A 14,089-nucleotide genomic window follows, 5' to 3' on the forward strand; every position below is an offset into this window, starting at 1 on the left:
GCCTTGCGGGGGTCACGTTAAAGGTAACTCCGCATTGTCAGAGCTTTGTAACATCCATGGAAAATCATCACAGCGTTCAATGCCCGAGTTCCAGGCAGGGCAGGTGTAGCTGTGTGTGTGCACAGAGCTCGGCTCAGCCCCAGTTTCCTCAGCGGAACCAGGGCACAAGGAGCGAGCCAGGGACCTGACACAGCAGCCGGACACCGGAGTGCCACCGCTCCGAGGGCACGGCACGGGGAGCAGCGTGGAAACGCTGAGGGACAACCCACAGCGGGCGTTTGACTTGAAAATGGCACAGGCTACCAAAAAAAGATGGCATTAATGCTACACAGTTCATCTGCAATGAAAATATTACACCTGATCCAAATACTCATTGTTCCAGGGACCAGGCACTGTCAAAACTGAAAAGTAAACAGTTAAACACGTTTGGCTATAAACTGCGAAGAGGGTGCTAAAATGTATTCATGCTTATTTACCAACATATGCACTACAAACATGTCACCGTAACAGCTCCACAACCTCACCGTGGTTCGTTGAGAAAAGGCTTGTGTTGTTTGGGTTTTTTACAGTATTGAAGCTCACCATTATTTATTAATAAAAATAACTGCCCAGAGAATCCGTGGCTGCCCAATCCCCAGATGTGTTCAAGGCCAGGTTGGACGAGGCTTGGAGCAAACTGGTCTGGTTCCTGCCCATGGCAGGGGGATGAACTTTAGGTCCCTTCCGACCCAAGCCATTCTGTGAATTCAGAAGACATTAAACATTTTTACACTTCAGCCAAAAACCAGCCAGCCTGCTAACAAACATCCAGCAGTAAAGTTGAAATTGAAACTTCTGGGTTTGCACATTTGAGTCAACAGATCTTCAACTGTAGAACTATTTTGTGAATGCTTAGGAACAGACTATGGTACCTGCTACCTGCAAAGTGATGGCAAACCTTAGTTTTACCCTCAGGATTGTATCAGAACTCCTTATAGGCAGCTACAACTTAATTCCATACTGGTTCAGTCCATTTACACAATCTCATATGCACAGCAGATGCAGTAAAATATAGCAACAGTTTAGAGCTTTGGTTTCTTTTACAGAAAACTTTAGTTAAATCTTGCCCACACTTTGGTATTTAGAATCAGACTTTCTTCTATACCAACATATGTTTGGCACAGAAAATGTGGAGCATCAGAGAGGCAGTTATGACTCCCTGATTCTCAGCTTGTTTTTATCCCTTGGCTCTGCTGGCAACAGAACTGTTGTGCCTGCTTTGCTAACAATCGCTTTGGGATCCTGAGGGCCCTGCTGGCTGGAATTACCCATGGATTGCCATCTCCTAACACACCCCACGCCTGCAGAGGGAGAAAACTGGCAGAATGGGACAGCAGCCAGGTGAATTTCCATCAGGCCAGCAGCACTTTCACCACCCTGATGGTTGCTCAGTTTGCAGAACTCGAAGGCACTGCTGCTACTTCACCATTCTCCGTTATGTGAATCACAGCTTTCTCAATTTGTATTAATTCATTAATAACAAGCAGTACTGAATTCACAAAGCTGATACAAATCCTGTCCTGTTCATAGAGAACAACACAGAGAACACTGACAGGGAATGCTGGAGTTTTGCAGTCTGTCTGCACTGCAATTTCTTTCCAAGGGTCCCACCATCACTCAGCTGCTCTGTGGAAAGGAACTGAACACCAGTAGAGCTGTTGGCTTTTGCATGAGCAAACACCAGACCCCATTGTCAGGACTCCACTTGTTTCAAGAGGAAGGCTGAGATCTTTCTGTCCGTGTTTTTCTAAACTGGAGCAGATTTAGTGACTTTCTTTGTGATCACACAGCACAGGTACAGGTCACCCCGACCTGCCCACGTGCAGGTCTGCTCTGTGCTGCACATGTGGTGAACAGCTCACACTGACAGAACATTCCCTCTGTTCTGGGTGTCTGGCTTCCCCAGAAATCCACTCGTGGAACAAAACCTGGCCCTGATGTCAGAGCTGCACTGCAGATACATCCTCTTCACACTTCCCCCCCCCCCTGCCAGCTGACTGAAAGCAAAAGGTGTTTTTCTCTGTCTGCTTTATATCCACCTTAACTATTCAGGACAGAATGAAGCTACTGACCAAAATTTAATCATCCCAATGAACTTCTGTAATGACCACTGGCACTAAACAAGCTCTCAAAGCACTTCTTCCATTTTTCTGCTTCATGCCAAGTAACCCAGTGTTATCCAGTCCTCATCATATTATGCAGCAGCATCTGACTGCATCACAGAAATTAAGCACCTGCATCATCTAATGTTAAAACAATCTGGCCTGAGGTTAACAGAAATGTGTAAGTACCATCTAAGAGCTAATCCATTAATACTGTTTTATGTGACCAAGCTGCCTTTACATGACTAAACATTTTTAGACTTTTCCATTGTTCCTGGAAGCTCCTGCTGTAGCAACACAAGGGCACTCACTCCCAGCTTGTGCTGGGGCTAGCACTGCCATAGAATGAAGTTTTCTTTCTTATTACATGTGCCCTGCACTGAGGGCTATGAATGAGTGCAGCAGCTTCTCAAGATGCACATTTTCACAGATCCCAAGCACAGAGTACTACTAGAGGAATATGATGAATAATCAAGTAGATTAAGTGACCTTAATTGCTTACTTTGACACAACCAGCAATTAAACAGCTTTTAAAAGCTATCAGGAGCTATCCATAATCTTTTTATTACAGCAAGTGTCCCAGGCTTCCGGTGAGATTTGATTTTTAGTAAACAAAGTCCTACAAAGTTAATTGTCAGAACCACTCCAGTAACATTCATGTGTGATATAACAAAATGAGCTTTCAAATACCAGACCCTGTGCAACTGAATGAAGAAAGATTTCCCATATTAACATCCCTGCACCTGACAAGCACATTTTTTCCTTTCCCAAGGTGAGAAGCCTCTTGTAAGCAGTAACAGCTTCCTCCAACAGAGCCTCAAACCCACAGCCACATTTCTGAGTAATCCCAGTAACTATCCTGGAGCTCTTCACATGCTTAAATTTAACAAGGTGTGTAAAACTTAGCAGGACTCATGCTGTGATTTAGTCATTTCCCCACAAATGTATTTTGGTCAAGGGGAAAGTGTTAAAAAAGCCCTGTGTAATTGCTGCAAAATATTGAAAACAGCAAATGCCTGGGATGGTGGGAAGCTCTCCAGATACACCCAGCCAGTTTCTGAAGTGACTTTAATAATAACAGGAGAAAATAAACCACTATACCTCAAATGTTAGCATTTTTTCCTTTATGGATGACTTTCACACCTCTTTAAGTAATAAAGCTGTAAAGTGCAATACTCCTAAAATACCTAAGACATCCAGAAGAACATTTTTTTGTAGGAGGAAGAGGGAGGAGGGCAAACACAGCTACCTGAGCTGCCACTTGTTAACGTGCTGTTGACCTGGGACAGAAGGGAAATGGGCACTGCACAAGCCAAAGGCAGCCAGCAGCTCTCTGGGCTGGCCAGCTCCTTTGTGGAACTGCTTAATTATCCTTTGCATTCTGACCACAGGCTGCCTGCCTCCTAACGCAGCCCAAAGAACCAGTCAGCACTTCCTACAAGTGCAGGCAGAAAGCTTCTGGCTCAGCAATCACTCACTGACACAGAGGAACTGCTCCTCTCCAGGTGGGGAAGCCATCCAAAAGCTATGAAAAATAATCAGGCTAATTAATTCTTATCTGCAAAGAGCAATTAGACAACTGGCCTCAATCAGTTCGAGGGGGCGAGCGGTCGACTCAGCCATGCTGGAACTTCATAGTGACCAAAAGGATAAAGGCACAGCCCAAATCCTCCTGTGTTGTGAGACAATGAAAACTCAAATGCCTTGGACAAAGAGCATCCGTTCCACTCTCCCAGGTAATCACCAGAAAGGAACTCTACACTGCAACACCACAAAAGGATTTTTAGGAGCTGCAGCAGCAGTGGCTGCTAACTGGAAATGCAAACCTCCCCTTGCTCTGCAATCCAGCCTTGCATGACCCAGACCTTTGCCAAAGAAATTGTTAATTGTTCTTCAGGCTTCTGTTTTATGTATAAAATTGGATGATGATGATTCAAAACCTGATGATTCAAAACACTGAAGTTTTCTTACCCACTTCTAACCAAGAGTTCCACACAATGAAGTCCTGAAGCATAATCAAGACCAGGTCTCATCAGGGCAGCACTCCTTGGATTTAATGCTGATCATTAGTAACTGCTATCAGTTATGAGCCACAATTCTACTGCAAGAATTTTCTCCAAGTTCTTTTGCCTTTTCTGCAAGGAATGTTCATCCTATCCCTTTGCTGGATCAAGAAATGGACAGCAACTCTGTTGGAATTAAAATGTGAATTATCTACATGAAACATAACTAAAGGTAAATCAAAACCAGTACCAAGTGTAAACTAATAAGAATCAATAAGAAAAACATGCCTTAAAATATTCTTTTTATGACAGAGCCTTCTAATTGAAATTTGTCATTTCAGGGTGAGAGAAATGAAGCCTTTATCAAAATCAGTTTGGTTCAGGTTTGTTTTAAAATCAATGCCTTTTTCTCAGCCAGCAGAAAGGCAAAAAGAAAGTAACAGTGAAAAGTAAAGACATATTTTTCTTTATGTCTGTCTTTGAAGTATTTCTTACTGTGTCCAACAGGATATCTTCAGAACAAAGCAAACTTCAGATGAGAGTTACTGAGATACTGAGATATGAAAAAGTATTACACAGAGGTTAAGAAATTGTAATTGTTTTCCTGAGAGACAAATGTTATTGAAATCATGTAATAAGGCAAAAGCACTGAGAGAACAACCTCATGTTCCATAAACAGATACTGTAAGGAGCCTATAAAGAAACTGGCTGAATTCAAAGCACACAAAGAAAGATCCTACAAGGAATATGATGACAGCAGCACTGCTTTTCACATCCATATAAAGTATTTAGCATTGGTATTTTTAATGTGTAGCCAAAGCCTGAACAACTTAAAATAGGACATTTTCCATCCTTGTTAGGAATCCTCCAACACAAGAACCAACCTCTGTTCTCTGTTCATACCAAAATCTACCAAGAACCAGTTTTGCACAGCTGCATTTTTAACACTGACATAAGATGGAGCTGCTTGAGAATGTACTTCAGTGTCTTGTTTTGTCTTCAGGAAGAACATTCTCAAAGACTAAGCAAAATTTGAAACAAGTGAATTTAAAAAATCTACTAAGTATTCTCACAAACTTTGTTTTTCCTCTTAACACCTGATTTTTTTTTTTTTTTTTAATTAGGAAGGCATGAGGCAGAATAAGCAAATGAAGAAAAAAGCTCTCAAAATCAGCATTCTGGAAGCTCATAATTTTAAGTTAAACCCTTAATATCCTATTTCTAATGCTCAATAGGCTTTAAATTTGTCACCAAAAATAGGTATTATTTCCCTAAGATCCCAGAATAACTTGACATAATAATCTGAATAGCTGGATCAGCTTTTTCCTCAGTGCTTTTCTGCACGACTACAAGGTGAAAAGGTGTTTCACATCACAGATCAATGTCTAGCCCACAGCTCAATGCCAAGCTTGCAGAGGTAGTGTCATTTCCTGGGCTTGCCACTGGTTCCCAGCCTCACAGCACCTCCCTGGTGTGAGTGAGAACAAACCACATGAAAGCAATGACAGGAGTAACAAAACCCAGTCAAAGATACCACCCTTCTGAGGGTGTATTTATGTGAGTTCCTGTCTCCAGGTTATCACACGGACTCACAAGGTGTGTCAGAGGCTGTGGGGAGACTGGAAAAGGAAAAGGGAAGAGCAGCAGCAGCTGTGGGAGCTGGAACATGAACCCAGGCCCCCATTTCACCCCAGAGCCACTGACACCTTGGATAGCCTGGCAGCCCTGCACAGCCCTGGAATGGGTCTGACACAACACTGTGCACATTCATCAGAGCATTTCTGACTTCCACCAGAGATCCTCTTCTGGCTGTGGCCTTCGGAAGCTATCCTAAAAAAGAAGAACAAGTACCTTATTCCTGCATTTCCTGTATTTATTTATAATTCATCAGTCTTGAAATAAAGTTATGCAAATGTTTAACTCTTTATTTCTAGATAGCCTGGGCAGTCTCTGGCTACAGCTCCACTGAACACTGCATACAGAGCATGATTACACACAGCACCCAGTGGAGCAGACTGATTTTGGCATCTTAAATACAAGAAATACAAGTCAGCTTTACTTTTAGGCACAAGAACTACAGAAAGTATTGCTCTATGACCTAAGTGAGGTGGTGAACATGTAACTCCTCACACTTATCAGCTCTACCTGATCTCAGAACCATCCAGCTGATCTGTTGAACCCTCAGAACTGTGAAACCACAATCCTCACTGCCAGGGCTCTGAGTGCTGCAGTGGTGAGGAATCTCTGGAATTATAAATGAAATTAATCTCTTCTGCTGAGACAGGGGAAAAGAGAGGAAGCAGGCTTGTGCTGGCACAGGACACTCAAACCACAAAGAGTGCTCAGATTCACCATTCCTCTCTGACCCACATTTCATTTACACATCTCAAACTGAAACTCCACTTCTGCAACCTCTGGAATTCCTCCTTTGATGCACTCTCCTTCCTGCTATCCACTGATCAGTATTTTCAGCAGTGACTCATGAGAACATGCTTAACACAACACACGGCTGAAACTTGTTTGGGGTGTCTTGATTTGGAAGCCCAAAACAGGGCACAGGACATGAAAGCCTCTTGCAAAAGTAGTAACAAGCATCATCATCACACTGCTGATAGTATTTCATACTATTAAATCAGACAAATGATAATGGCTTATAAAAATCACGTTTCATATTTCAATTTTACCACAAGATAAAACCCATGATGATCTACTAAGCCTGAAGAATTCAGAATAAAACCAGGTTCCCTGTTATGTTCCTAAATAATGTGCCTCAATGCAGCATTCCTCTTGACTGACTGATCAAGCATTATAGACATACAAGCATCAGAGTAATGAAAGAGCCAGAGAATTTAACAGCAATTTGAATGGAAAGAAAACAGGGCATTGAACAGTTTTTTAAAGTACCCTCTTCCAGTATCTCACCTCAGTTCTACTCCCCTCTCCAGCAGGTCTGTGGTGATCTGCAAAACTCCTTATTTCACCAAGAAATCTGCAAGACCTATTTGAAACAATTTTTCCTCTCATTTTGTAAGAGTTTTTTACCACAGGAGTAAATCAAAATATAGCAAGACACAAGGTTTTCAGGTGATACTACATTATGTGAGCTAAGAGCACAACTGCAGTTATTGTGATTTTATAAAATAGCTTCTTGTAAAGGTTAAGTAATGGAAGACTTAGTTAGTACTATGAAAACCAGTGCATTGTAACTTCAATTCTTTAAGTAATGGTTTGAAATTTAAGTCCAACACAGAACAGAACAACCCTTATTTGGCTGAAGTTTCCCAGTTTATGCATGTAAATACTCACATTTCAAGAGATTTGATAAATCCACAGTTCTAAGGAAACCAACTGGCACAGTAAGCCCACTTGACAAAGAGAAAACAAAACTAAAATGTGGTGGTTCTATAGCTACTTCCACTGTAAATCTCTACAGAAAATTCTCACATTTAACATTATAGGTTTATGCCCTAAGTATTCAGTATTGCCAACAGCAACAACTTATGATTCTGCTTGAAGTAATTCTCCTAAAGTACATTTTTAATGTATTATTGGAATAAGAGGGTAAGTAATTCTTATGGGTTTAGTTCTGACATCTGAACATAGTCAAATTCCACAATTTTTAGAGACCCACAGGAGCAAAAAGCCTTACTTGGCCATTTTGACTACAGCAGAGCCACTGTTCATCATATCCATCAGAAGAAAGAATCTTGTTTCTGAATCGTTTCCATTCACCATTCTGCTGACTTTACTGGAAAATAGCTATGATAATATTCTGCTCTACAGAAGTCAGATATTCAGAAGTGTATGCTCATATAGCAACCCAAATATATCATCTGTCACACTGTAACATTACAAAAGGAAATGTTCACAAGTCTACTTTCTCTGATCTTTCTTCAGCATGAAGTGCCAGTGTCATGGGAGGTCTGGGGGAAGCCTCAGTAAGGGATGAATTGTACTCTATTCCAGTGCTATGAACAAAAGTAATCTTTCTATCAGTAATTGACACAGTGAGTGCAACTCAACAAATCAGGTACTGGCAGTATTATTCTACTTGCATAACAGTAAGTTGTTAAATAATAGAAATATTTGCAGTGTGCATGTAAAAAGGCAAAAGATGAGGCTGAACTGGCTGAGAATATGCAGTTGTGGATTCTTCTGATCTTGAAGACTTTGGAGGAAAATGTAATGGAAGGCTGAGTCCTCCTCCCTTCTCACTGTAATGACACCAACAATCAAAAATCTGAGAGCACTGGAAGACACTTCACTGAGCTTAAGTGTCACCAGTCACACTTCATCCATGAGCCAAACTGAGTTATTTACATGAGTCATTGTTTGGTCAAAGAAAAATCTGAAAGGTACAGAGCAAAGAGAACACAAATACAAAGGAAGTGGCATTTTCATTTTGAGAAAGTCTCAAAAAACTGCCTTCTCAACTTTTTTTTAATCAATCTGTACAACATTTAGAGTAAAATCTATTGTTCATAAAGCAACATTGAATTCAGATACTTCAAAAGCATCAAGATAATATTTAAGAGCAACAGCAGTTTCTTACAGCCAGTGAAGTAGCTCATTTAAAAAACTGAATGTAGAGTATAATGATCTAATTAGGGGAATTTCCCCCCACAGAGAGGCTGTTCTAGTGTAAGCTGGTGGGAAAGCCCAGCTGGCGTGAATACTGTAAGATCAAGACCTGAAAGCTTATGCAAGTGTGTGGTTAAAGAAAAAAAAGTTAAAATCAGAACACTGGAAGTTTCTGTGCTTCTGACAAGCATACACTGAACACCCTGAGTGCTGTACCAACCTCAGCTTCTCGGATCAAACCTTTGCAGGATTACTCACACTTGGTAACTACAAAACATCCAGAGCCGCCAACACCGTTCTGTAGAACTTCAGTTACTGAAAGTACTCCACTTATCTCTGTTACAGGGAAAATAATTAAGATGCATCGCGTATCAGCTCATGTATCAGCTTTTGGACTATCAAAAGCAAAGCAAGACATCAAATGATTCAACCACAGAAGATTTTAGATAAGCACCAGAGTAGCTGATCTCAACTACTCATTTTTTCAAAGGCACCAATGCAATTTACAGTCCAGCATTTTTACCCATCATTTTCCAGAGCATCAATCAACTGCAGGAATGCCTTCCAATATATGGGATATGTTACATTTGTTGCCCAAAGAGAAGCATTCCAAGAAACACATTCAGATGGAAGCACACTTGATGCTGCAACTGACACTAGAATATTGTTTCTATCTTAGCCTTTCTGAGTTTTAAATAAAATGTAAGGATCTCAGTCATTAAGTTAACCTACAAAAAGTTATTAAATTCTGACTAAGTTTAGCAATACCATGAGCACTTTGGCTTGTCCTCTTTTGTTGCCCCTCAGAGAACTTTGTACAGACTCTTCCAGGGAAATAATCTACTCCACACACTTAAACATTGACATAACACAATAAAATTAATTAATTAGGTAATTAAGTTTAATATGCTGTTCAACACAACATGGAATTTCACACAACTTACAGTAATTCTTTACAGTTCACAAGTTCAAAATCAAAATGGAGTAAAAATTGCCCCGTAATGTTATGCAAGAGTTGATTTTCTTCTTGCTGCTCACCCTGAAAAGCAACACAATAATAACAGTTACAATATGACATTCAAATACCTAAACATGACATAAGTTTATATTGTTTCACTGTATCTAGGGAAGTGCACTCCCTTAATACAATCTTCTGACTTGGAAATGAGAGGAAATATCACAATAAGTACATTTGTGCTTTTCTGTGTGCAATACACATGAAGAGACCAACGTCTTATGTTTTATGATATATAAACAGAGGTTTCACTTCAGTGAAACACAGACCAACATTCAGCATTACAATAAATTATTTGTCTGAGACTAACCACCCAATTGTCTGTAAGGAAAAGCTGTGTTACAGTCCCTTTGAAGTCACATTAGTGAAACAACCACAGACTGTGGTTTGACAGGGGTGGGGCGTAGTTGGTTTTGGTTTTTTCTTTTTTTCCCCTTTCTTTAATTAAAAACAAACTATTAACACTAAAGATCAAAAGCAGTACATACAGAATCTTTTAGGCCAATTAAAAATTGCAACTAGTCAAAACAAGGCACTGAAAATTGATTTGTGTGGAGAGAACAGGAAGCTGTCCTACCAAGCAGGTTATATTTATCAGGCTTTTTTTTTTTTCCCTTTCCTTTTTTCTTTTAAATTTAACTTATACTTTCCTGCTTGCTGAGAAACTCCTCAGCTGTTCACCTTCGTCATGGTTAGTCTATAGCATGAACGGCTTGCTGGAGCTTCCCTGGAGATTGTTTATTTGCATTCCAAGGGAATTGCACTTTACAACTGCCTTGTCTGGTCAGTAATCACACAGCTTTTCAGAGAACACATTACTCAAGATGAAGAGAAGTTCTGCAACACAGAGTCTTACAAAGTCCCACAGCTATGAAGAAAGCTGTGCAGCAAAAATCATCACAAAAGGTGCTGCCAGGGCCAAATTAGGAGAGACAGGGATGGGCTGGAGCCTCCCACAAAGCTGGGGCTTCCCAACTCAACGTTTGTTACCTACTGCACGCTTCAGCCATCCTCTCTGAACTGCTGGGACACTTCTGACTATCTATTTTGTATTTGCACTGAATTGAGGAAAATAAAAAATACACAGTCCCGCTCTTCCCCCCCTCGGTGTCTCCCCGCGGCAACAACCGCTCAGAACCGGGCCGCTCCCAGGCGGAACACGGCGAGGGACTGCGGGACAGCCCCACACACCGCTCCGGACGGGGCAGCCACTCCCGCCTCACACCGCCCATGAGGGGAGAGGAGGAGCCATTCCCGCCTCACACTGCCCCTGACAGGAGGAGCCATTCCCGCCTCACACTGCCCCTGAAGGGAAGGAGCCATTCCCGCCTCACACCACCCCTGACAGGGGGAGCCATTCCCGCCTTACACCGCCCCTGACGGGAGGAGCCATTCCCGCCTCACACCGCCCCTCAGGGGAGAGGAGGAGCCATTCCCGCCTCACACCGCCCCTGACAGGAGGAGCCATTCCCCCCCTCACACTGCCCCTGAGGGAAGGAGCCATTCCCGCCTCACACCGCCCATCAGGGGAGAGGAGGAGCCATTCCCGCCTCACGCCGCCCCTGAGGGGAGGAGCCATTCCCGCCTCACACCGCCCCTGAGGGAAGAGGAGCCATTCCCGCCTCACACCGCCCATCAGGGGAGAGGAGGAGCCATTCCCGCCTCACACCGCCCATCAGGGGAGAGGAGGAGCCATTCCCGCCTCACACTGCCCCTGACAGGAGGAGCCATTCCTGCCTCACACTGCCCCTGAGGGAGGGAGCCATTCCCGCCTTACGCCGCTCCTAACTGAAGGGACCATTCCGGCCTCACACCGCTCCTGGGACAGACACAGACATCCACACAGACATTCCCGCCTCATGCCACCCCTGAGGGGACGCCAGCTCCTCTCTCTGCTCCGCAGGGCGAACAAGCGCACCTCACACCGCCCGAGAGGGGACGAGCCCTCACAGCGCCCCTGCGGGGTACGCCCGTTCCCCGCCGCCCTTCCCTCTCCCCCCACGCCCGTCTCCCGCTGCCCCGGCGGGGCGGTCGGTCGGTCTGTCGGTCGGTCTGTCGGTCCCTCATGCCGCACAGACCGGGATAAACAAGGGACATGTGACCGGCGGCGCGCGCTGATGGCGCGGGGATGACGTGAGGGGCCCGCCCCGGCTTTAAGGAAAAAATACAAAAAGAAAAGGATTTTAAGTGTTAAACCAGGGCAATGGCTCGAAACCTGTCCTGAGGGAGCAGCTAGTGGCGCTCAGGTAAAAACTGTTCTCAGCCCTTTGCTGAAGCTCAGAGGAAAAAATAACTCAGCATGGTTTGTTAAATATTTGTTTAATAACAAACTTATTACGTATGCACAAAAAAACCCCTACTGTTTTCCCAAGCAGCAATTTGCAGGATGAGTGTCCAAATACTGTGTGTTTATCTTACCTTCTGAAAGGCCAGATTCAAAGACAAAACTAGAATTTTGCTCTGAAGAGTAAAAGGTGTTTAAAATGCAGCCCACCTGTGAAAATGCTAAATCAGTGACACCAAGAGAAAGAAAATGCAGAGAGAATTTGCAATGCCTGTTGTCACAGGGTGTTCTAAGAGTGACATACACGAAACCTGCATTCCACCAGGTCCTTGGCACCTCCACACACTCCTGCTGACACAGCCTGCATTTTAAAATAAATAAAAACTCAGACCAGGTTAGCCAGCAATATTTGGATAATTTCATCTAAACAAGAGAGGGACAATCATACCTGCCAATTTTAAGGAAAGTGAAGCCAAGACCTGCACTCTGGCTGCACCTTGAGCAGCCTAATCCAAGTAATACCAAAGTAAAATTCCTCACGTTTATTGTTCACTGCTGAGGTTGGATGATTCATCACATTTAAATTCTTTCACATGAGCTTCCTAACTTCTTTTATCTGTTATTATCATATCTGAAGAGAATTAATAATTTTTATCTGAAAAAGAAACTGAATTATGTTGTGTGGTACCTAACATGCAATAAAACATGCAGAAAACATGAAGTAAAAAAAAAAAAAAAGGAACAGTCAAACCAAGAAGCTGAAGCATTTTTACTACAGAAAAATTGCATCTCTAACAATATATTTGTTTCATGTTTCCTATTTTACTTTCTCCCCCTCACCATCTGCCTCTGTTCTGCTTTTTTCTTTCAAAAAGCACCCACCTCATTTAGCTTCACTCACCCCATCACAGGATTCAGGCTGGATTAAAACAAAATCCCCAATGCCAAAGCCAAAAAAGCGCTACCTCTTCATAAAAGACTTATTCCATCATAAAGTTATTCCAAAAATAACTCTCCCTTTTCTACAGCAGCTGTAGATCTTTAAGAGAAGCAGTCCATCTTGCTACACACCCTCCAGGCAAAGGAACTCAAGGTTTTTGGTCCCTGGTGACTCTGGGTGGGACCTGTGCCTTCAGTGCTGCTCTTTTTGCCAAATCTTGCCCTGTTCTTTTGGTAGCCAGCACCGAATCCCACAAGAGTGAGATCCCGTAGTGAGGAGAGAGGTGAATTACAGAATGCAGCTCTTGAGCAAGAGCTACTCCTTCCATCGAGGAAGCAGCTCAGCAATGCCCAGGGGGATTTGCTGTTCTGTGCAGCAGAGTCCCGCTGCTTTGCTTATGAAAGTAAAAGCATTTTGGGGAGACAGTCCTCAGAAGGAAATAGTGAGAAATAGATGGAGAATGCCCATCTTTGGCGTGGTCAGGAGAGCCTGGCAGTGCCAGAGCCTGCGCTGTGCTGCGTGCAAAGCAAAGGACACTGAGGGGAAGATGAAATACAAAAGGTGCTAACCTGAGGCAGCACCATAATGAGTCTGGAGGCAAGTCCCTGTGGGACAAACGCTCTCATTTGTGAGACAATTCCCTGCAGCAGCCATAGTGAATTTGTACTGCAGTCAGTGCACGGACTCAGGAAAACTTCTGGGCCCAGCTGGGTACGGCCCTGGGCCTCTGGGTGTGGGGAGAGCGTGTTCTGTGCGGGGCAGCGAGGAGGCACGGGGGCAGCAGGAAGGAGTAAGGGACCCAGTGTTATCCCAGCTGTGTCTCTGGGGGTCCTGGGAGCTGCTGGGGTGCCAGAGGGAGCTCACAGAATCTGTTAAATCCTTCAAAAAACGTCTGAGATGATCATGTCCAACCTGTGACCAAACGCCACCTGGTTGGCAACCAGAGCACGGCACTGAGTACAATGTCTAGCTGTTTGTCTCTTAAACACCTCCAGGGATGGTGACTCCACCCTGGGCAGCCCATTCTGATGTTTAATTACCCTTTTCATTAAGAAAATCTTCCTGATGTGCACCCTAAACCTCCCCTGTTGCCGCTCCAGGCCGTTTCCTCTCCCTTGACCTTCA

At 43.4% G+C, this 14,089-nt stretch overlaps 1 protein-coding gene across 1 annotated transcript in view; it reads right to left on the minus strand.

Moving 5' to 3' along the window:
• Nucleotides 1-7,816, minus strand: part of FOXK2 (forkhead box K2) — a 52,717-nt gene extending 44,901 nt beyond the window's left edge. The window contains exon 1 of the mRNA XM_039716318.1: nt 7,794-7,816. Within this exon, the coding sequence (XP_039572252.1) occupies nt 7,794-7,801 (8 nt within the window). The 5' untranslated portion in view covers nt 7,802-7,816. The remainder of the gene's footprint in view (nt 1-7,793) is intronic.
• Between the last annotated feature and the right edge of the window lie 6,273 nt (nt 7,817-14,089).

This window comes from Passer montanus, unplaced genomic scaffold (assembly GCF_014805655.1).
Source record: "Passer montanus isolate IOZ18808 unplaced genomic scaffold, ASM1480565v1 scaffold35, whole genome shotgun sequence".
Lineage (NCBI taxonomy): Eukaryota > Metazoa > Chordata > Aves > Passeriformes > Passeridae > Passer > Passer montanus.